This window comes from Myotis nattereri (genome assembly GCF_964212035.1).
Source record: "Myotis nattereri genome assembly, chromosome: 10".
Taxonomy (NCBI): Eukaryota; Metazoa; Chordata; class Mammalia; order Chiroptera; family Vespertilionidae; genus Myotis; species Myotis nattereri.
The window spans coordinates 71894026-71918586 of record NC_138085.1 but is presented as its reverse complement, the minus strand read 5'-3'; the positions used below and the strand labels follow the sequence as shown (position 1 = coordinate 71918586).

Sequence of the window (24561 nt, the reverse complement as noted above, 5' to 3'; positions counted from 1 at the left end):
TTGTATTTGCATATGATTTAGGTAATCATCCTTTCAAGAACTGTGACATCAGTGATTAGAAAAAAAAAAAGTGGAAACATTGTAGAATAGAAAAAAATAGGTTTCAAAATGATACTATAGATTAGTATACTTTTCAAAGGCATTATAAAAGTTATCTGTGTCATCTTTAAAATGGGAATTCCTTACTACCCAGGGGTATGAAGATCAACTGCAATAATGTATATGGAAGCTCTTTTCTTTTTTTTTTTTAAATCCTCACGCGAGGGTATTTTTCCATTGATTTTTTTAGAGAGAGTTGAAGAGAAAGGGAAAGACAGAGAGAAATGTCAAAACACATTGATTGGTTGCCTCCTGCACGCACCCTGACCAGGGCCCGGGCTGAGGAGGAGCCTGCAACGAAGGTACATGCCCAAGATACTTCTGAGTGTCCTCACCCAGAAGGGTCACAGTATTATTATTTTTTGAAAGATCGCTGTAGTTCTTACCTTTGTTACTGTCTGAAGTTATTAAAACAGGTACTACTTTTATTTTAGCAGGAACATGTAAGTCCTCATGTGGTATAATATATGAAAACTAGAAGCAAAACATCATTTACTTGTAACTTGCAGGTAATTAATTGCTTTAGATGTGGGATTATTCTTTCAGATTGAGAAAGAAAATGATCATTTAAGTTGACTTATTCACCTCTGAAAGTAGAGGCTTTCACTTAGAGATCTATTAAAAGGAATTCATGTACTCCCTCCCCCAGCCCCATGGGTTTCTGCTGGGGTCCAACCCCAGCGGGTCCAGGGGTCCCCAAAGATGTGGACGGAGTCAGCGAAGAAGGAATGACACGGAGGCAGCGTTCAGTTGATCATCATAGCCGGGTTCTCTTGTCAGGGTCTCCTGCCAAGTTCTGGTCTGGATCTCCAGCGAAGTTCTGGCTAGGATCTCCAGCCAGGTTCTGTGTCCATGTTCTCTTGCTAGGTTCTCCAGCCAGGTTCTCCAGATTCTCCAGCCAGGTTCTGTAGCCATGTTCCCTCGCTAGGTTCTCCAGCCAGGTTCTGTCCAGGTTCTCCAGCCAAGTTCAGTCACCAGGTTCTAGTCAGGTTCTCTTGCCAATTTCTGTAGTCAGGTTCAGTCCAGGATCTTTTGCCATGTTCTCTCCAGCGAAGTTCTTCTGTCTGTAGGTTCTGTGTAGGTGCTGTCTTCTTTCTGTCTCCTAAGTTCTGTGTCTTGCTGTCTTATTACATCTGTATTTATACCAGTTGATTTTAATCCTGTCAATCTCTATTACAAAGGTTAGGGCATTTCTTATCTCCATTCCAGGGAGTAAAGATTATGTAGCTTAAGCATGATTGTTCATAGTTAAAGTGATTAATTACCCGCCTGGCACTTAGTTGAGGGGTTTTATTCCCTCCCTAACTTCAGGGAAAAATTCCTACCTGGGGAAACAACCTTTCTCGGAGAGGTGACCTTGGTTAAAACACACAGCGCTAAGGGGAGCAAACATATTAACAACAGTATGCTATATATGCCAGGTCCCTTGAAACAGCAAGGATGGACCGGCTCCCGGCAAATTCCCCCTTTTTTATTTTTTAAAAGCAGGCATTAAAAAGAAAAACCCCAAATGCTCTCTTGTATCCATTTTAAGAGTAGGATTGACGCTTTCCGCTATTACCTGAGTCATGATCTATCACCCCAGGGAGAGCTTGCCAATCCTGCACTTTCCCAGGGTGGAAAGGCTGCAGTGGGGTTAAGGATAAGGCTCCTTGGGCCTACCTTCTCCCATGCCATTACATTTACCTTTCCTTCCTCAGAAAAGCATGGACATATTTCTTGTATAAAACGTTCTGACTGGGAGTAACCTTAATTCCTCTGCTAGCAAGCATATGTGTTAAAAGATCAATACAGAGTCTTATTTCTTTAGACTCAGTATGGCACATCTTCTTAATCTAAAGATCAATACAGAGTCTTCTTTCTTTGGAATCAGTATGGCACATCTTCTCAATCTGAGTTCTGTACTATCCACCTTCTTACCCTACTTATCCTCTGTAGGGGGGTCTGCAGTACCCTGGTGGAGTCCTATCCGTCCCGAGTGTGGGGTTTTCAATGGGGGTGGAGGGCTTACCTAGGGGAATCCTGTTCCAGGAGTTCCCAAAGGTGTGGACGGAGTCGGCGAAGACTATCCACCCTCTTCCTACGGTGGAGTCCTATCCGTCCCGAGTGTGGGGTGCTTACCTAGGGGTCCCTGTTCGGGCACCATATGCTGGGGTCCAACCCCAGCGGGTCCAGGGGTCCCCAAAGATGTGGACGGAGTCAGCGAAGAAGGAATGACACGGAGGCAGCGTTCAGTTGATCATCATAGCCGGGTTCTCTTGTCAGGGTCTCCTGCCAAGTTCTGGTCTGGATCTCCAGCGAAGTTCTGGCTAGGATCTCCAGCCAGGTTCTGTGTCCATGTTCTCTTGCTAGGTTCTCCAGCCAGGTTCTCCAGATTCTCCAGCCAGGTTCTGTAGCCATGTTCCCTCGCTAGGTTCTCCAGCCAGGTTCTGTCCAGGTTCTCCAGCCAAGTTCAGTCACCAGGTTCTAGTCAGGTTCTCTTGCCAATTTCTGTAGTCAGGTTCAGTCCAGGATCTTTTGCCATGTTCTCTCCAGCGAAGTTCTTCTGTCTGTAGGTTCTGTGTAGGTGCTGTCTTCTTTCTGTCTCCTAAGTTCTGTGTCTTGCTGTCTTATTACATCTGTATTTATACCAGTTGATTTTAATCCTGTCAATCTCTATTACAAAGGTTAGGGCATTTCTTATCTCCATTCCAGGGAGTAAAGATTATGTAGCTTAAGCATGATTGTTCATAGTTAAAGTGATTAATTACCCGCCTGGCACTTAGTTGAGGGGTTTTATTCCCTCCCTAACTTCAGGGAAAAATTCCTACCTGGGGAAACAACCTTTCTCGGAGAGGTGACCTTGGTTAAAACACACAGCGCTAAGGGGAGCAAACATATTAACAACAGTATGCTATATATGCCAGGTCCCTTGAAACAGCAAGGATGGACCGGCTCCCGGCAGGTTTCCAAGTAGTTTAGATATGATTTATTGGTTTTACTTTTGTATTTTCAAGTTTAAGGACTTCTTAAGCACCTTACAGTATAGTCAAAGACTTTTAGATCCACATTAGTTTGGGTTGCTGAATATCTGGACAGGTATATGTTTTCATGATTTAATTGTTAAGTAGATTTTTGCTGCATCTATTCCTTAGATATGCTATCCTCTACCAAGTGTTTGAGGGCATATCATCTTCTCGATATACCTGAATATTTCTCTAGCTTTTGTCTCCTTATTTATCTATTTAAAAATGCTTATTGAGTGTTTAGTTTGTGATCTCTCTCCAGTGGTTATAATACACTGTGCAGTAACAGTTATGAAAACTATGTAGAGAAGTATATCAGAAGAAAATAATTTCTAGTAAGTGACTTGCAAGCAGGTTATGCTTGTTCTAGGTTTTTAGATAGTATTATCAGCCAAGTTCTTACTCACAAAGCGAGGATCCTAACCTACTGGTGTGTGGGTTTTGTGTGTTAAGGGGGAGAGGATTGTCAGCGAAGGCTTCTTGAGGCCTCAACTAAAGTAGAACCGGCCAGTGGCAAGCTGAATGGGAGAGTTTTAAGTGGAGTGTAGCGTTGTAGAAATCAACTTTGGAAAAGAGGAGGGAATTGGATTTCAAGGGTTGCCTCTGTTCCTGAAAAGCAGTGGTGTAGTCTCTGTCCTAAGTAGGTGAGTAGCAGGGAGATGGTTTCATTGGGAGAGGCTGCTTAAGACAGGAAAATGAGGTATTTATTCATGCAAGAGAAACTTGTGTGTGCTGTGCCGGTTTTCAGGGAGCTTGGTGTATGTAGTTCTTTTGGATACTCTGATCACCGTTCTTTCCTTCTGCTTTCAGTGGTGATTTGCAAGTCAAGTTAAAATGTCCCCAGAAGTGGCCTTGAACCGAATTTCTCCAATGCTCTCCCCATTTATATCTAGTGTGGTCCGCAATGGAAAAGTGGGACTGGACGCTACAAACTGTTTGAGGATAACTGACTTGAAATCTGGGTATGTAACTCAACCAAAACAACTTTTACCTAATGAAAAGCCTTTTTGCCAGACTCATAAAAATTGGCCACAGACATTCATCAAGTCATAATTTTATCGCATATTGATTCAGTTGGTTTTGTCCAGTTCTTGACATTTTATGTTTTCAGTCGTTTTATTTGTGTTGTGGGCCATTGCTTTATGATCATTGCTTTATGTCTTTTTGGGCGTATATATCTTTGCTAACAGACTACCATGTCGTGTTTCGCAAGTGTACTTTTCAGTCACTGACTCGTTTTCTAGTTATGTCTTCTGTAATTCAGTAAGAGTTGGGTTTTGAGATTCTGAATTTGACATCATTGAATAATCTCTCCTAATAAGAAAATTATAATAGCTAACCCAAATGAGTCATTTTCATAACGTGGTTGAAATGGTAAGATCTCATGCCTACAAAATACTCAACTTTTTATTTTGAAATAAATTTAGATTTACAGAAACTTGACAAAAATTTTATAGAAAATTAACATGATGCTTCCTTAAGGTCTACTGTGGTACCTTTGACATGTAGTGTAATAAATATGGGTTGACTGAATGAATGGGTGAGATGTTTTCCCAGAGAAGTTGCTTGGTTTGAGGATCAGAGTGGTTTGAACTTGTGGCTTGGAGGCATGCTTACTGATCTGGTAGTTTATTGCTTAAATTCTGTTACACATAATCCTTTTAAATGACATTCTCTGACAAGTGGATTGACGTTTTTGAAATTACAGCAAAGGGTATTATAGCATTGGGTTTAATCTTCTGGATGTCATATATATTGAAACCTAGAAGGGCCAACATTTTAATTTTAGGGAATTATTCCATGAGCCCACTGAATATTTATTGGCTATCTGCTGTGTTAATTTGATCTTAAGCATATGCTATTTGTAAGATGCCACATTTTGTCATTTTTAGTGATTTACTATTCTCAAAGATGTCTGAGTATTCAGCATTCTGGAATGATGCCTGGCAAATATAACAGAGAGGAAAGCAGGGAGTGCTCACTGCAACCTGTGGCAGCTGAGCCTTAATATCTTTTTTCAGCATATCACAGTGACTCAACCTGGTTGGCACATGGCTATGTTTGGGGCATCTGCTGTGACATCTCATCCACCCACAAGTACCTGTTGTATTTTTTGTCCATGTTCTGGATCTCATTAGTTAGTTAAAAATAGATACTCAGTGTACTTGATTACTTAATAGAAAAATTTTAAAAAAAATGTGTGTTTGAAGACTGATCTCAATTTGACTGTATTACTCTTTCTAGCTGGCAGTTGAGCCTTTTAAAACATATATATTTTTATTGATTTCAAGCAGGAAGGAGAGGGAGAGAGAAATAGAAACATCAATGATGAGAGAGAATCATTGATTGGCTGCCTCCTGCATGTCCACTCCTGGGGACCAAGCCCACAACCCAGGCATGTGCTCTGACTGGGAATCAAACCGTGACCTCCTAGTTTATAGGTTGACGCTCAACCACTGAGCCACACCAGACAGGCAAACTTTTCTTTATTAGCCTGGTGCTTGGAAAGGAGGCAATTTTAATTTTAAGATGGGCAACTTTTAAAAAAATATATTTTTATTGATTTCGGAGAGGAATTGAGAGGGAGAGACAGAAACATCAATGATGACAAAGAATCATTGATCAGCTGCCTCTTGCACGGGCCTGCCACTCACTGGGGATGGAGCCTGACCAAGAATCAAACCGTGACCTCCTGAGCCATGCTGGCTGGGCAAGATGGGCAACTTTTAACGATCTAGTTTCTTAATGTTCACTTGGCTTTTTCATTTCACTCTCTTTTCTGTACTTCTCTGGGATCTATTTTCTTTTCCCCTGTGCATATCTTTATATGCTATATATGCGTTATGTAAAAATGTGTTTCTAAACAATGTACCGTATACTCTTGTTTTGCACATTTAAAAGGTTCATACAAATGATATACTATATGTATTCTTCTGCAACTTGCTTGTTTTGCTAAGTATCTTAAGTTCATGATATTTATCATTATCGATACTTAAGTTCTTCTGTTTGCACTGTTATATCCAATTCCATTGTATGAATATGCCTTCAATTTTTTATTCACTCTTCTACTGATAGACTTTTATGTTCTAAATTTATTTTGACAAAGAATGTCATAATAAACATGCTCTTCTTACCTTTGCACAAGAAGAAGTTTTCTGAACTGGGAGTGTTTACCCATTAGTGGTTCTAAAATCAAGTGAGTGAGTCATTCCAACATTGAAACATTAATAAAAAGAATGAAAACTATCAGAATATGTGACGCATATTAAGAATAAACTCTGCTTTGTGAATGTTTGTTTCAGTTAAATAAGTATGTGTGCATTGGGTCACAAGGTAAAATATGTTTGTGATGATCAGAAAAGTGTGAGAGGGTTTGGTTGGTATGGCTCAGTGGTTGAGTGTCGACCCATGAACCAAGCGGTTGCCAGTTCCATTCCCAGTTAAGACACATGTCCAGGTTGTGGGCTTGAACCCTGGTGGGGAGTGTGCAGGAGGCAGCCAATTGAAGATGTCTCTCTCTCATCAATGTTTCTATCTCTCCCTCTCCCTTCTTCTCTCTCTCTCTCTCAAAAAAAAAAATGTTTGAAAGGTACCTCTCTAGAGTATATAGTTCTAGGAATAGAATTGCTGGCTCTTAGAGTATATGCATGTTCTATCTTATTAGATATTATCAGATTGTATCAATTTTTCCATCAGAAATAAGCGTTTTCTTTATTTTATAGCCTCAAAAATACTCTGTTGTCAGATTTAAATTTTTTACAAGTTGATGGGTATAAAATAATATATTATGATTTTAATTTGTATTCCAGGATTACTAGTGTAATGAAATATCTTTTCATATCCTTATTGCCAATTCAGATTTCTTTTTTGGGGGACTATCCTTTGCTCATCTTTTTAGTGATTGTATTTTTGTATAGATTTTAAAACATTCCTTAAGCATTTTGGATACTTATCTTTTGGCAGTTACATGTATTACAAATATCTGCATTCAATTTGTGGTTTATATTCCTAATTTGTGCTACTGATGTCCAGAAGTCTTTTTAATTTTAATTAAGTCACATCCTATATAATAAAAGCATAATATGCCAACTGTCTGGTTGTCTGGTCGGCTGTTCAACCAATCAAAGTGTAATATGCTAATGATATGCTAAGGCCACTCAACTGCTTGCTATGATGTGCACTGATCACCAGGGGGCAGACAGTTGATGGGTCGACCAGTTGCTATGACATGTACTGACCACCAGGGGACAGACGCTCTGACAAGTAGGTTAGCTTGCTGCTGGGGTCTGGCCGATCAGGACTGAGTGAGACAGGCTGGACATGCCCTGGAGCCCTCCTGCGGCCCCTCCCCAGCCCCGATCATGCACCAGTGGGGTCCCTCAGCCTGGCCTGCGCCTTCTTGCAATTCGGGACCCTTTAGGGTATGTTGGAGAGCCAGTTTCAGCCCGATCCCGCAGGCCAGGCTGAGGGACCCCACTGGTGCACGAATTCGTGTACTGGGCTTCTAGTTTATTAATATTTTCCTTTTTAGATTTGTGCCCGTGTGTGTGTGTGTGTGTGTGTGTGTGTGTGTGTGTAAGTGTAAGAGAAAGGGAGCATTTCAAGAAACTCTGTTCTACCCCAAAATCATAAATCATCTTTTACGGATTTTAAAGTTTACCTTTTTCCTTTTTTGATCTTTAAATAGAAATTTACTTTTTTCTATATAATATGTTGTGAGAGGGATATATTCCCCCTTCCACCATATGGATAATTGGTTATCCCAGCATCATTTATTGAGAAGGCCATCCTTTGCCTATGGATCTGCAGTGCTACCTTTGTTAGGTCAAGTTTATGTCACAAATCTGTTTCTAGACTTTTTGTACTGATATGTCAGTCTCATTTTTCTTCTGCCAGTTCTTTTTTTTTAATATATTTTATTGATTTTTTACAGAGAGGAAGGGAGAGATACAGAGAGTTAGAAACATCGATGAGAGAGAAACATCGATCAGCTGCCTCCTGCACATCTCCCACTGGGGATATGCCCGCAACCCAGGTACATGCCCTTGACCGGAATCGAACCTGGGACCCTTCAGTCCGCAGGCCGACACTCTATCCACTGAGCCAAACCAGTTTCGGCTCTTCTGCCAGTTCTATACTGTCTTAACAATTACAACTTTATAGAATGTCAGTGATAACTGGTAGGAAACATTCTCCTTATCCATCTTTTTCTAATTCTTAAAAATTGTCTTGCTGAGCCATTTTATATAAATACTTTTTGATAACCTCATTTAAATAGTTGCATACTGTTCTACTAGGACATGCCATAATTCAGTTGACAAAACTCCCTCATTTTAACTCACTGAGGAAATGAAATGAAGGGAAACTGACCTGGTGAGGGGCTAATTGAGACTTGATGGTCAGGAAAGCTCTGAGGAAATTACATTTAAGTTGAATCATGAAAGATGAGAATAATTCAATGTGAAGAGCTGGGGAATTTGATGTAAAAGGCCAATACCATGTCAAATGCAAGATAAAACTTCACATATTCAAGAACCTGCAAGGCCACTGTGGTTGGAATGTAGTGAGAGAGGGTGAGAGGGAAATGAGATGAGATTCTAAAGATAGTCAGGGGCTAGATTTTGCAGAGGTTGGTGGGCTGTATTTGGAAACTTGAGTTTTATTCTGGGTGGAATGAGAAGCTATTAGAGGATTTTAATCAGCGTGACAGGATCTTATTTGTATTAAAGAAATCACTGGTTGTTATATGGAAAATAGATTGTATGGGATAAGGTAGACTAGTTAGCTGTCCGTTACAGTAGACCAGGTGAGAGATGACAGAGTCTTAGAATATGGAAGTGGCATTGGAGGCTGAAAGAAGGGATTGTAAACTGTTTAGAAGGTACAATCATGAGGATGTTCAATTTGGCATGTGAGAGAGCTTGAGCAAGTTGGTAGATGGTCATTCCATCTGTTGAGATGGGAAGATTGGTGGAGGAACTGCTTTAATCTGAATTGATTGTTGTCTAGATGTGTCATACAGCTATCATTGTGGGTTTCCCTTAGCCTCTGTCCTGTGTTGAATCTCATATCTTACTTTCTTGTGTCCTCTTGTTTTGTTGGAGCATGTACTCCAATAGCAGCCCATGAAAGGGAGAGGAGGAGGTTTGTTTTTTGAGTTCCTGGAGGTCTGAAAATGTCTTTAATTCTACTTTTAAACTTGATTGATACTTTGGGCAGGTACAGAAGTCTAGGTTGCAAATTATCTTCCCTTCAAATCTTGGAGGCCTTGATCTGTAATTGTGGAGACCTTTAACACACATATTGTTGTAGTTTCATGGATGCAGTACCTTCTCTTTTCTGTAAGGATAGTAATTATAGTTTTTATAAAAATTGAGGTACAATTGATTATTTACAGTTTTTTTTTTTTACAGTTTAAAAAAAAAATATATATATATTTTTACGGGTTTTTTTAATCTTTATTGTTGAGAGTATTACAAGTGTCTCCCTTTTTCCCCATTGCCCCACTCCACCTGGTTCCCACCCTGTGCCAGGCCTTCATCACCCTTATTGTCTGTGTCCATAGGTAGTGCAAATCCTATCTAATAAAGCGGTAATATACAAATTGACCATCACTCCAACACACAAGATGCGGCCCCCATGTGGACACAAGATGGCCACCACAAGATGGCCAGCAAGGGAGGGCAGTTGGGGGCAACCAGGCCTGGAGGGGAGGGCATTTGGGGGTGACCAGGCCAACTGGGGAGGGCAATTGGGGGGACCAGGCCTATAGGGAAAGGCAGTTGGGGGGAACCAGGCCTCCAGGGGAGGGCAGTTGGGGGAGACCAGGCCTGCAGGGGAGGGCAGTTTGGGGCAATCAGGCCGGCCGGGGAGCAGTTAGATATCAATCAGGCTGGCAGGAGAGTGGTTAGGGGTGATCAGGCTAGCAGGCAGAAGCGGTTAGGCGCAATCAGGCAGGCAAGCAGGCGAGCGGTTGGGAGCCAGCAGTCCTGGATTGTGAGAGGGATGTCCCAGATTGGAGAGGGTACAGGCTGGGCTGAGGGACACACAACCCCCCCATGCACAAATTTCGTGCACCAGGCCTCTAGTCTAGTGATGGCAAACTTATGACACACGTGTCAGAGTGCCGGGGTCCAACCCCAGCGGGTCCAGGGGTTCCCAAAGGCGTAGACGGAGTCGGCGAAGAAGGAAGGACACAGAGACAGTGTTCAGTTGATCAGCAGCCTAGCCAGGATCTCCAGCCAAGTTCTGGTCTCGATCTCCAGAGAGGTTCTGCTTAGGGTCTCCAGCCAGGTTCTGTGTCCAGGTTCTCCAGCCAGGTTCAGTCACCAGGTTCTAGTCAGGTTCTGGTCTGGATCTCCAGCGAAGTTCTGTTTAGGATCTCCAGCCAGGTTCTGTGTCCATGGTCTCTTGCTAGGTTCTCCAGCCAGGTTCTCCAGGTTCTCCAGCCAGGTTCTGTAGCCATGTTCCCTCGCTAGGTTCTCCAGCCAGGTTCAGTCACCAGGTTCTAGTCAGGTTCTCTTGCCAATTTCTGTAGTCAGGTTCAGTCCAGGATCTTTTGCCATGTTCTCTCGCTAGGTTCTGTCTCTAGGTTCTGAGGCCAGTTTCTGTCCAGGATCTTTTGCCATGTTCTCTCCAGCGAAGTTCTGTCTCTAGAGAACGTTCTGTGTAGGTTCTGTGCCAATTTCTGTCTCTCCCAGTTTTAAAAAAATATTTTTTTACTACAGCTGGGAGGCTCAGTTGGTTGGAGTATTGTCTTCATACACCAAAAAGGTTGCAGGTTTGATTCCTGGGCGCATATGAGAGACAACCCATTAGTGTTTCTTTCTCACATTGATGTTTCTCTCTCTTTCAAATCAATAAACATATTCTTGGGTGAGTATTAAAAAAAAACTCCACAAACATCTTTTTCTCTGTACCTTGAATTATCTTTCATGTTGATGGCTTTCTTCAAACTGATGATTCTTGGCTGTTCATGTCTATTAAAGAGAAAGGCATTAAAATGTGAATTGAAGCTCTTTGTGTGTAGGTGGGTTTGCCAATTACTGAGCCTCAGGCAATGTGATCAGGCAGCTACCTGGCCTTTTTTTTTTTTTTTAAATATATTTTATTGATTTTTTTACAGAGAGGAAGGGAGAGAGATAGAGAGCTAGAAACATCAATGAGAGAGAAACATCGATCAGCTGCCTCCTGCACATCTCCCACTGGGGATGTGCCTGCAACCAAGGTACATGCCCTTGACCGGAATCGAACCTGGGACCCTTCAGTCCACAGGCCGACGCTCTATCCACTGAGCCAAACCGGTTTACCTGGCCTTTTATTAGGTGACTAGAGGCCTGGTCCATGAAATTTGTGCATGGGGGGTGGTCCCTCAGCCCAGCCTGCACCCTTTTCAATCCGGGACCCCTCTGTGGATGTCTGACTGCCAGCAATTGGACATCCCTCTCACAATCCGGGACTGCTGGCTCCTAACCGCTCGCCTGCCTGCCTGCCTGATCACTGCCTAACTGCCCTCCCCTGCCAGCCTGATTGCCCCCAACGGCCCTTCCCTGCCAGCCTGATCGCCCCTAACTGCTCCCCCCTGCCGGCCTGATCGCCCCTAGCCACCTCTGCCTCGACCCCCGCCACCATGGCTTTGTCCAGAAGGAAGGCAGGATGACCGGAAGATGTTCAGTAGACCTGGTCTAATTAGCATATTACCCTTTTATTAGTATAGATTGTCAGATTCATTATCAGGAGATCTTCTCTGGGTCTATAAAAAATAAAAGTGCCTAAATGAATGCATATATTCCTATCTGTCAGCAAAATTTTAATTTTGGAGCCAAAGAGTATGTAAATTTTAAGACTTTTGATCTATTTAATATGTTGGTATATTTATATGTAAGGATACATAAACATACATATTTCTTTTAAGAAATGTATTATCAGCTTCCACTTCCACTAGCAGTATATGAGGATGCCAGTTTCTCTCCAGTTTGATAATATCAGTATTATAAATTTTTAAAGATTATTTGCTAATTCAGGAGATGGAAAATGTTAGACATGAGCAGAAAGCCCTGGATGCCTAGCAAGGGGCAAAACTGGGAAAACAAAAACATTGCCCTCAGGGTAACCTATCCTCCCTTAGCATATCACTGGTCATGCGGTTTGGTCTCCTGATCTTTCATATCGCTGGTCAGGCGGTTTATATCCCCTAATCTTTTCCTTCCTAAAGATAACATCTAGGCCTCAGTTGTATTTCAGCTCCAGGCCCAGAAAAAGCAGCAAAACCAGACAAGTAGCACAATGGCTGCCTGAGGACCAGCTACATTGACCAATAATCCCCTGCCCTGGCAACAACCAATCAGTGGATGTTACAGGGCAGAATTTTTGCTAGGATCTGGAGTGTTTGTCTAGAAGCCAGAGCATCTAGAAAGCCAGTGAACACGTGTGTGGTGTTGATATTTTGAGTGCTATTACTGAGTCTAGGTTGTCCTTCAGGAATTATTTCTTGGGCTTTTTTTTTAACCAGAAGAAACAAAATTTCCTTAGTCCTCATGCCTCGGCTCATACTCTTTTCTACGTTTAGATCTTTAACCTGAGTAGCTGCCTGTGCAGCCTTCTTTTAATTATAATAGTGTAAGACAGTTGATTAAATAGTTCAGCAATATTTTAACATTTCAAAGTGCTGTCAGATATTTTATATTTTGTTCTTAGTATTTTTTTGGGAAAAAGTCAAAGTGGTAATATTGGCCTTGTCCCAGTGAACTCTGAAATCACCGACTTTGGGAAGTTTTGCTAGGATTCCACATTCTTTCCACAGAGTCTGGGATGGTAAGTGCTAGAATAAATTTGGATCTGGAGTTTTAGGTGGTTGTGAATTTTGGGCGTTTCATATCTTGCAGTGACTTCGTTTCAGAGTGGCTTCATTTGGTATGGAGGTTAGGGAAGAGGTGAAGGGAAGTAGCCAGTCTAATGTGTAAACGAAAGGGGATAGGAGATTAGTCTCTTCCTACCTCTGCTTTGCATTGTTCAAGAAAACAAGAACTCATTCCTACTTTTATCTTTGTCCCCTCTATTCTGTGCAATGTTAAGGTAGTATTTTTTGTTTTCTTTTACTAGAGTAAAATGTTTTGTTTTATTAGAACAAAACATTTGCCAAGTTCTTTAGGATTAGAAGATAGGTGAGGCTCTTTTAGTACATGTTAACAGGCACATACATGTATTCCAAATTAATTATTCCTATACCGTCACTGTTAAAATGCCCATGTATGCCTTATATCCATGTAGACCAGCTTCCTTTTTAGCATCCATGTTACTTGACTAATCTTGTTTTTTGGTGCCATGTTCTTGAGAAATAATTTTGTAATCTTCCTTTTCAGGGCCACGTTTCCTGAGTAATTTGGTTATCTTTCTAATGGCTTGTTATGAAAGTAGTTTTTCCCATTAACCTTGTTTCTCTTGACTTTTTGAAAAATATATCCTTTTTGTTTTCTGAAAAGGTTTTTATCTCAACCTTTGCTCTTGCTAACTTATTGATAAGAAATCTTGAATCAAGTGGAAGTTTTGGAGAACAATTTGATGTTCCACTGTTAAGTAGGTATGAAGCCCTTAGAACAATTGTTTTTTTTTTCATATATGAACTCCTAAGACTCTTTTCATTTAAAAAACATCATTTCAGCCCTAGCTGGTTTGGCTCAGTGGATAGAACGTTGGCCTGTGGACTGAAGGGTCCAGGGATCAATTCTAGTCAAGGACACATACATTGGTTGCAGTCTTATTCCCTGGTGTGTGGGGTATGTGCAGGAGGCAACCAATTAATGTGTCTCTCTTACATCGATATTTCTCTCTGTCTCTCCCCCTCCCTTCCACTCTCTCTAAAAATCAATGGAAAAATGCCCTCGGGTGAGGATTAACAAATAAAACAAAAACAAACAAACAAAAAGACCCATTATTTCATGTCCAGTTGGTGTGGCTCAGTGATTGAGCTTCGATAAAAACCAGAAAGAATAAACTGCTTAGGAATAAACTTAATCAAGAAGCCAAAAGACTCTTAAATACTCAAAAAATCACAAAATATTGCTGAAAGTAATTAAAGAAGGCACAGATAATGGAAAGACATCCTGCGTTCACTGAAGACTTAATATTAAGATGTCAATACTAAACAAAGGAATTGATAGATTCCATTCCATCCCTATAAAAATCTCAATGATGTTTTTTTTCAGAAATAAAAAAAGCATACTAAAATTCATACGGAAGCTCAAGAGATGCTGAATAGCCAAAAAAAAAAACAAAAAAACCACCCAGAAAAAACAAAAACAAAAACAAAGTTGGAGGTCTTGCGCTTCCTGATTTCAAAATTTACTGCAAAGCTATGGGAATCAAAAGATCATGGTACTGCTCGGCCAGTGTTGCTCAGTAGTTGAGCATCAATCCATGAACCAGGAGGTCATGGTTCAATTCCTAGTTCAGGGCACATGCCTGGGTTGCAGGCTCGATCCCCAGGAGGAGCCAATTGATGATTCTCTCTCATCATTGATGTTTCTATCTCTCTCTCCCTCTTCTTTCCTCTCTCTGAAATCAATAAAAACATATAAAATATTTTTAAAAAAGAACATGGTACTAGCATAAAGAAAGACATAAAGACTAATTGTGAAGAGAATAGAGAGCACAGAAATACTAGTAAACCCTCAGATATATGGCTAAGGCTGCCAAAATCATTTAATGGAGAAAAGACTGTCTTTTCCACAGTGTTGGGAAAACTGGATATCCACATGAAATTGGACCCTTATCATACACTGTACACAAAATTTAAAATGAATCAAAGACCGCACCACAAGAGCTAAAATTTTAATGCTCTTAGAAGAAAATATATGGGAAAAGCTCGTGTTATATATTTATTAAATTCATCTTTGGATATATTTACATAAGGAATAAAAGAATATGTAAGTCAGAAAAGGATTCTGGGAACCAAAATAGTTCAAATGGAGAATTGAGAATCTGGGGAAATGGGCAAAATTGCAGAGATAACAAGTCTTTAAGCATGAGTTCAGGATTCTGCAGGCCCTTGCTTTAGGCATGGGGACATGGATTTAAAACTGAACTGTACTATCTTTAGACTGTCTAAAAAATTCTATGATTTACTGCCATGGATTATGGCAGCAGTCATGTGGATTGGGTGACCCCGCCAGACTGGATCATCAAATTAACTAATATCTTCTTATAAGGAATGAATTCAAGAATTTGTTGGAGCTACATCTGAATGCAAATGAAGTGTTATAAATTATGAGCAACCAGACAGATAAGCTGATGATAAATGCTAAGCAGTGAACTATATTGATATTATTGTCAACTTAGCAGAGATATCAAAAGAACACTTGGAAAGGAATAAATTAATAGTGTTTGTTATCACAGTGGGAAACCAAGGTGAATAGGGAGATTGGAGGACAGCAAAGTAAAACAGTTTATCTTCATATTCAAGGACATTCAGCATTTAAAGGATCTTTAGAGAAGTGTTCTAAAACTCTGGTGAAAGACCAAAGTTACATAAATGTTTAAAAAAATTTTCAGCCCAGGCTGGGTAGCTCAGTTGGTTGGATTGTCATCCCGTGCTCCAAAAGGTTGTGGGTTCAGTTTCCCATTAGGGCATATATGGGGGTTGCAGGTTTGATCCCTCTCCCCCCCCCCCCTTCTCTCCTCTCAAAATCTGTAGAAACATATCCTTAGGTGAGGATTAAAAAAAAATTTTTTTAGGCCCTGGCTGGGCTGCTCTGTAGGTTACAGCATGGTGCCCATATGCCAAGGTTGCAGGTTCGATCCCCTGTTAGGGCACATACAAGAATCAACCAATGAGTGCATAAATAAATGGAACAACAAATTGATGGCCCCTCTGTCTCTGTCTCTGTCTGACTCTGTCTCTCTAAAAGTAATTTAAAAAATTTCCAATTTGTTACCAAGTGATATTTTTGTAAAATACAATAAAAATGAATTACTAGAAAAATGAAATTAAAAATACATGGAATACAAAGCTGAGCTTTAAATATTGGATTCATAAGACTTAAAGCTACTCTTACAAATTGCTATAAAAGTTTCTAAATTCTTGCTCTCAATTTCTGTGTTTATCTCATTATGGATAGTAACAGTTTATAGTCCAGCACTGGTCCATGGACCCCACTTTGAGTTGCACTGTTCTAGAAGGGTTTCTGTATTCTAACAGTCTAGAGGAGTTGACCTTTTTAGAATTCTGTCTCAGAGTTTAGACAGTAGTACATTAGTAATAAGTAATTCCTAACTACACTTTGGATAATCCGAAATACTGTTTTTTTTCTTCTAAAATAAATACAGTAGAACAAATATGATAGATGGTTATAAGAATGAGCCTTCTCTCAAAATTACGAAAATTTTCAGTTAGTTGGATCAGTAAAAACTCAGAGAGCACTATTTATGTTTTCTGCATATATATCAAGGAAGCATGACTTTTTCTTATTTATATTTTTATTTTAGTTATGGTTGACATTCAATATTACATTACTTTCAGGCATATAGCATAGTAGTTAGACATTTATATAACTTATGAGGAGATACCCCATAAGTCTAATACGCACCTGATATCATATACACAAATTACAATATTATTGACTCTGTTTCTTGTGCTGTACTTAGTACACATGGCTTTTGAGTAAGGAGAAATGTTTACAATACAGTCACATTTTGTAAACACTTTTCTTTTATTCATGCACATTTTAATTAATTTTTAGTTTTTTAATCTTTATTGTTGAGATTATTACAGATGTCCCTCTTTTAACCCCCATGTTGCTCCCCTCCACCCAGTTAACGCCCTACCCCAGGCCTTCACCATCCTATTGTCTGTGTTCATAGATAATGCATATCTACATATATAAAAGCCTAAGTGACCAAATGACTGGTAGCTATGATGCGCACTGACCACCAGGGGCCAGACGCTCAATGCAGGAGCTGCCCGCTGGTGGTCAGTGTGCTCCCAAAGCCAACCTCCTGTGGCCTCTCCCCCCGGCTGGCTGGCTCTGATAGGCCCCGATTGGGGCTGGTCAGCCAACCTCCCATGGCCCCTCCCCCTGGCCAACCTCCTGTGGCCCAGATCAGCCTGATTGCCAGCCAGGCCGAGGGACCCCACCTATGCACGAATTCGTGCACCGGGCCTCTAGTCCTATCTAATAATTGACAAACAGGGTAATTGACCATACCTTTGCTACGCCTCCCATTGGCTAATCAGCATGATATGCAAATTAACGGCCAACAAATATGGTGGTTAATTTGCATATGTAGGCTCCAAGCGGCGGAGCGAAGACTGAAGGCGAGCCGGAGCCGCGAAGACGGAAGACGGAAGGCGGCTCCGGCTGTGGCCGCGAAGATGGAGGACAGGGAGAAACCAAGATGGTGGCATAGGTGAACACCAGAGTTTGCTGTCTCACACAACAACTTCAAAAATACAACTAAAAGACAGAATAGACATCATCCAGAACCACAGGAAGGCTGGCTGAGTGGAAATTCTACAACTAGAAGGAAAGAGAAAAGCTTACCGAGGTTCAGAGGAGGAATGGTGCGGAAGTAAAATACTAAGGTACAGAGGTGCACATGGAGCAGGCTGGCAGCTGAGGGCGCGGTTGTCTTTTGCAATCGGGAGGGAGTCTCGCCTCCAGTTCCAGGTGAGTCTTTGGGGACCCAGATTCATACGGGAGAAGCGGGACTGTCTGGCATCGGTCAGAACTCAAGGGCAGCTTTCTCTCGGAGGTGCTTGCAGCGATTACCGGGACATTGAGAAGTGGAGCCTCTGAGGGCAAGACTGAGAGCAGCCATCACTGCTAGCCCCGCCTTGTTGATCCCGTGGGACCCGCTCTGCCCACCCAAGCCCTGCACAGAGGCTTTTGCTGGGTAGTCTCAGGCAAAGGCTAGATTAGCACCTCCCTAGAGAACCAGGAGCGAGTGTGCCCAGTGGTCAGAGTGGGACTATCCAGTTTGCACCTCCTCGGACCCTTAAAGGACACACTCAGGGGGCAGACTCAGTGAGCACCAAAGCCCCATTGAAGCAAGTCTTGCCCTGGAGGGGTGTCTCCAGCACAGAAGTTCTCCCACTGCAGACATAGCTGGTTCTCACAGCCAATTGGCCTGGAGGTCAATTCCTCCCAGTGATAGCTACAACAATCAAGGCTTAACTACAGCAAGACTGTGCACAAAGACCACAAGGGGGTGCACCAAGAGTGTCCTCCTTGGGTAATTGGGGAGGCTGAACCACTGGGCCCTAGAGAACACTTAGCACAGAAAACTACTTTATCAACACAGGGAAGCATAAAAAAATGCGGAGACAAAGAAACAGGACACAAATGACAGAAATGGAGGAAAGCAAACGACTGGATATAGAGTGCAAAACCACACTATTAAGGTTTTTCAAGAACTTTCTAGAAGCTGCTGATAAATTTAGTAAGACCCTCGAAAAGACTGGTGAGACCCCCGATAAATGTAGTGAGATCCTCAAGAAGTCTAGTCAGACCCTCGAGGTTATGATAAAGGACCAACTGGAAATTAAGCATACACGGACTGAAATAGAGGATATTATACAGACTCCCAACAGCAGACTAGAGGATCACCAGAATCAAGTCAAAGATTTGAAATATGAAGAAGCAAAAAAGACCCAATCGGAAAAGCAAAATGAAAAAAGGATCCAAAAATACGAAGATAGTGTAAGGAGCCTCTGGGACAGCTTCAAGCGTACCAAATTCCGAATTATAGGGGTGCCAGAAGAAGAGAGAGAGCAAGATATTGAAAAACTATTTGAAGAAATAATGACAGAAAACTTCCCCTACCTGGTGAAAGAAATAGACTTACAAGTCCAGGAAGCGCAGAGAACCCCAAACAAAAGGAACCCAAAGAGGACCACACCAAGACACATCATAATTAAAATGCCAAGAGCAAAAGACAGAGAATCTTAAAAGCAGCAAGAGAAAGAAACTCAGTTACCTACAAGGGAGTACCCATACGACTGTCAGCTGATTTCTCAACAGAAACTTTGCAGGCCAGAAGGGAGTGGCAAGAAATATTTAAAGTGATGAATGCCAAGAACCTACACCCAAGATTACTTTATCCAGCAAAGCTATCATTCAGAATGGAAGGTCAGATAAAGAGCTTCACAGATAAGAAAAAGCTAAAGGAGTCTATAACCACCAAACCAGTATTATATGAAATGCTGAAAGGTATCCTTTAAGAAGAGGAAGAAGAAGAAAAAGGCAAAGATACAAATTATGAACAACAAATACGCATCTATCAACAAGTGAACCTAAGAATCAAGTGAATAAATAATCTGATGAACTGGTGATTATAATAGAATCATGGGCATAGAAAGGGAATGGACTGACTATTCTTGGGGGGGGGGAAAGGGGTGTGAGGGGTGCGGGAAGAGAGTGGACAAAATAGTGCATCTATGGATGAGGGCAGTGGGTAGGGAGTTAGGGCAGAGGGTGGGGTGGGAACTGGGTGGATGGGAGTTATGGGGGCAAAAAAGAGGAACAACTGCAATAATCTGAACAATAAAGATTTAATTAAAAAAAAAAAGAAGACGGAGGACGGAAGGCGGCTCTGGCCGCGCCGGGGCCGTGAAGATGGAGGATAGAAGGCGGCTCCAGCCAGAGCGAAGGCCTGGTTCCCGTGTGCCGGAGGAAAACCGGTGCCAGCAGCCAGGAGAAGGGAAGGCCTATTGCACGAATCTCTTCGTGCAACAGGCCTCTAGTCTATATAATAATAGCCTAAGTTACTGTTACGGCGGAATGACCAGAATGATTGGTTGCTATGATGCGCACTGACTCCCAGGGGGCAGACGCTCAATGCAGGAGCAGGCCTAAGCCAGCAGGCAGACATCCCCCAAAGGGTCCTGGACTGCAAGAGGGTGCAGGCTGGGCTGAGGGACGCCTCTTCCAGTGCACGAATTTCCAGTGCACGGGCATCTAGTATGCATATAAGATCTTTGTTTAATCTCTTCCTGCCCCTAAACCCCCTTCCCTCTGAGAATCATCAGTCTATTCCATTTCCATGGCTCTGATTCTATTTTATTCACCCGTTCATTCTATTCATTAGATTTCTTATTCATTTATATTGATTTTTAGATTCAATTGTTGATAGGTATGTATTTGTTGCCATTTTGTTGTTCATATTTTTTCTTTTTCTTCTTCTTCCTCTTCTTAAAGAATACCCTTCAACATTTCATATAATACTGGTTTGGTGGTGATAGGCTCCTTTAGCTTTTTCTGGTCTGTGAAGCTCTTTATCTGACCTTCAATTCTAAATGATAGCTTTGCTGGGCAGAATAATCTTGGTTGTAGGTCCTTGCTATTCATCACTTTGAATATCTCTTGCCACTCCCTACTAGCCTGCACAGTTTCTGTTGAGAAATCAGCTGACAGTGGTATGGGCATTCGCTTGTAGGTAACTAACTGCTTTCTCTTGCTGCTTTTAAGATTCTCTGTCTGTAGCCCTTGGCATTTTAACACATTTAGTACCGCTCAGGAGTTTTCTCGTGTTTCACGCACCATCTGTTAAGGACTGCTCACGAGTGTTCCTGTTTTTCACGCCCATGGAAAAAGGAGCAAATCTAGATACTTATGTAAATTTTGTTTGGTCCCTCTTCATAGAGGAAAATGTTTTACGCAGTACTATACATTAAAAAAGTACTAGGAACTTTAATTGTTTAATTGTTTTTGTAAATAAAAATGTTATAATTATTGAAAAACAACACCTAAAGTGCATTATGATGATTTACATAACGTGCAGCTTGTCAAAAAACGTGCGGTCCCTGGCGTATGTCTTCGAGGTTTCTATGCAGTATGCAATGTGTTAATTATGATGTGTCTTGGTGTGATCCTCTTTGGGTTCCACTTGTTTGGACTTCCTGGGCTTGTATTTCTTTCACCAGGTAGTTTTCTGTCATTATTTCTTCAAATAGGTTTTCAATATCTTGTTCTTTCTCTTCTGGCACCCCCATAATGTGAATGTTAGTATGCTTATGTTGTCCCAGAGGCTCCTTACACTACCTTCATATATTTGGATTCTTTTTTCTTTTTGCTCTTCTCGTTGGGTGTTTTTTTGCTTCCTCCTATTTCAAGTCATTGGTTTGATTTTCAGAATCCTCTACTCTACTGTTGAATCCCTGTATATTGTTCTTTATTTCAGTCAATGTATACTTAATCTCTGACTAGTCCTTTTCTATTTTTTTTGGAGGTTTCCAGAAGATTCTTGAGTAACTTTATAACCATGGTTTTGAACTCTATATCCAGTAGTTTGCTTTCTTCCATTTCTTTCATTTATGGCATGTTTCTTTGTCTCGCATTTTGGCTGCTTCCCTGTGTTTGTTTCTATGTTGCCTGGAAGCCTTACTGGTACCATAAACAGTTGATTAACACATATTTTGTATGCTATATGTATTATATACTATATTCATACACTAAAGTAAGCTAGAGAAAAGAACATGTTATTAAGAAAATCATAAGGAAGAGAAAATACATTTATAGTATTGGTTGAAAAAAATCCACATAATTCAAACCTGTGTTGTTCAGGGGTCAACTGTATACAAATGATATGAAATATAAAGCCGCAGAATCCAGAGGCTGAGGATACATCCATTTAGTACATGTTTCAGGTCAAGGAATGAAAATGGTGGCCTAAAAAGGTTACATGAATATTTTTATTGAACAAATTAAGTGTTTAGTGTAAAATTACTTTTATAAAATGATGTTGTACATTAAATGAATAGAAATAGTGTGTAAGTTGGCCTTGTCTCTGGGGATTTCTTTTTTTTAAAATATATTTTTATTGATTTCAGAGAGGAAGGGAAAGAGAGAGAGAGAGAGAAACTTCAATGATGAGAGAGAATCATTGATTAGCTGCCTCCTGCACCTCCCCTTCTGGGGATCGAGCCTGTAACCTGGGCATGTGCTCTTGACTGGAATAGAATCCGGGACCCTTCAGTCTGCAGGCCAATGCTCTATCCACTGAGCCAAACCGGCTAGAGCACTGGGGATTTCTTATAGTATTTATTAATGTAAGAATTACCAGCATTCCCACAGTTGGAACAGGAATCAGTCCAGGGCATTTATGTAATTTGCTTTGACTTTGACATGACCTTGGAGTGTGCTTGTCCTCGCCAGTTCCACTTGCTCACCTGCGCTATTAATGCACTAGTTATCAGGTGCTTCCTGTGGTCCAGCAGGTATGCTGCTGGGCACTAAGGGATTCAAAGTTTAATTAACTCTGTTTAATTATAGAGCTTCCAGTCTAGCAGAATATCTCCGTCACCTTGAATTTACCCTTATCTAAGGACAATTGTGGGTAAATAGTTTTCTTTCTCCTAGCCTTTTCAGATCCAACTCATTCTTAGAAGCCAGTCCTATTCAGTGACACTTCCTTGATTTCCCCGGCTAAAAGTGGTTTCTCTGCTCTCTCAGCTTCTATTGTGCTTATTTTCTTTAACCACTAATTTGTCAATTAATCATGTTAATTGCTTTGTGACTTGTATCTATTGTTGTCTTGAATTGTTATTTAAATTGTGCCTTGTTTGACTTTCATAAGTTTGATTTTTGTTTTTTGATTACAGTTTCCTGGAATGGGCTGCTTTCTTTAACTCAGAGCAGCAATCTGAACTTTTTTGATTATGCACCTCAAATAATTTGCTAATGAACCCCCAATACATGCATATTATATTTATTTAATTATAAAATATGTGTATTTACATATGTAAAACATAAGTTAAGAAGAATGATATAAGATGAAAAAAGCAACACCGTACTAGTAATGTTACTTATAATATGGTATTTTCACCTGTTATAGCTGAAAAAGAAATCTCTAAAAATATATAAATACTAATGAAAGAAATGCAACATTGGCTGCATGCGCTATGCCATGAGACTAGTTTTCAACCCCACCCACCTTAAGATTTGTCTGTACTTGTTGGTATTATTTTCTAGCCACAGATTCTTTGCAAGAATCAATTTAAGCCACTTATTCATTTCTTAAATCCTTTAGTATAGTTAAAACTAGGCAGTAGATTTCTTACATTCATGTAGCATATCACAGTATGCTGAAGGTAACTGAATAATTGAGAGAACCGCTATCAACCCCTCATGAAAGGAAAATGTGAACTTGCATATACAGGTGGCTACCTTGATCCACTGGCATTTATTACTGTGATTATTACTAAGCCCAGGACATAGTCCATATTTAAAGCAGTGGCTCTCAAACTTGAGTGTGAATCAGAGTCACTTGGAGGGCTTGTGGAAACACAGGTAGTGGAAATCATATTCTTACATCTTAATAAATACCAAAACCTGAACATCTGTGTTATCGCTACCTAGATTAAGAAATTGAATGTTGGCAGTGCCCCCAGAGCCCCCTCTGTGTCTTCTTCCAGTCACCACTCTCTTCTCTCCCCATAGATAAGCCACTGTTCTGACTTACAGTCATCACTTTCCCGCGGCTCTATAAATTTTTATCAGTACACAAGCACTATAGCTTTTTCTGGTTTTGAGCTTTAAACAAATGGAATCATACAGTATTTATTCTTTCATTCATCAATGTTTATGGGATTAATCTATATTGTTGGATTTAGGTGTAATTTATTTATTCCATTGCTATATATTTCATTTTATGGTTGTATCTTAATTTATTTCCCTATCCTATAGCTGATGGGCATTTGGGGATCCAGTTTGAAATTACATTTTAATTGCTCAGTTTGGGGCTATTTTAAAGTATGCTGCTGTTATTAACATTGTATGAATCTGCCTTTGAGGTTCCAGATTAATTTAATCTATGTACATATGTCTGTGTTCATTTATTTATTTTTCTTTATTTTCTTCTTAAAAATTGCTTTCTAAATAGATACCTTACACTTTTTTGGTGACATTTATTTCTATAGATTTGATCATGATGTTATTTTCAGTGGCATCTTTCTAAAAGTTTTTAATCTTTTAGGTGATTGTTGATGGTATATAGCAGTGATGGCGAACTTTTTGAGCTCGGCGTGTCAGCATTTTGAAAAACCCTAACTTAACTCTGGTGCCGTGTCACATATAGAAATTTTTTGATATTTGCAATCATAGTAAAACAAAGACTTATATTTTTGATATTTATTTTATATATTTAAATGCTATTTAACAAAGAAAAATCAACCAAAAAAATGAGTTTGCGTGTCACCTCTGACACATGTGTCATAGGTTCACCATCACTGGTATATAGCTTTATGCAGTATACTGTGGATTTTTGAGTATGTTCTTTGTCTAGCAACTTTGCTGAACATATTATTTCCAGTAATGCATATGAAGATTTTAAAACTTCTACATGCACAGTCATATTATCTGCAAAAAAATATAGTCTTATTTCTTCCTTTTCAGTATTTACATCCTTATTTTCCCATGCTACTTATTTGCTAGGACCTCCAGCACAGTGTTGAATAAAAGTGATA

General features: G+C 40.5%; 1 protein-coding gene across 2 annotated transcripts in view; it reads left to right on the top strand.

Annotated features, from left to right (window-relative positions):
- Nucleotides 1–24561, top strand: part of BABAM2 (BRISC and BRCA1 A complex member 2) — a 353123-nt gene that overhangs the window by 2536 nt on the left and 326026 nt on the right. The window contains exon 2 of one of the 2 annotated variants that reach the window (XM_081100973.1): nt 3915–4066. The exons of the other annotated variant lie outside the window; for it this stretch is intronic. Within the exon in view, the coding sequence (XP_080957099.1) occupies nt 3939–4066 (128 nt within the window). The 5' untranslated portion in view covers nt 3915–3938. The remainder of the gene's footprint in view (nt 1–3914; nt 4067–24561) is intronic. 2 annotated transcript variants of the gene reach the window in all.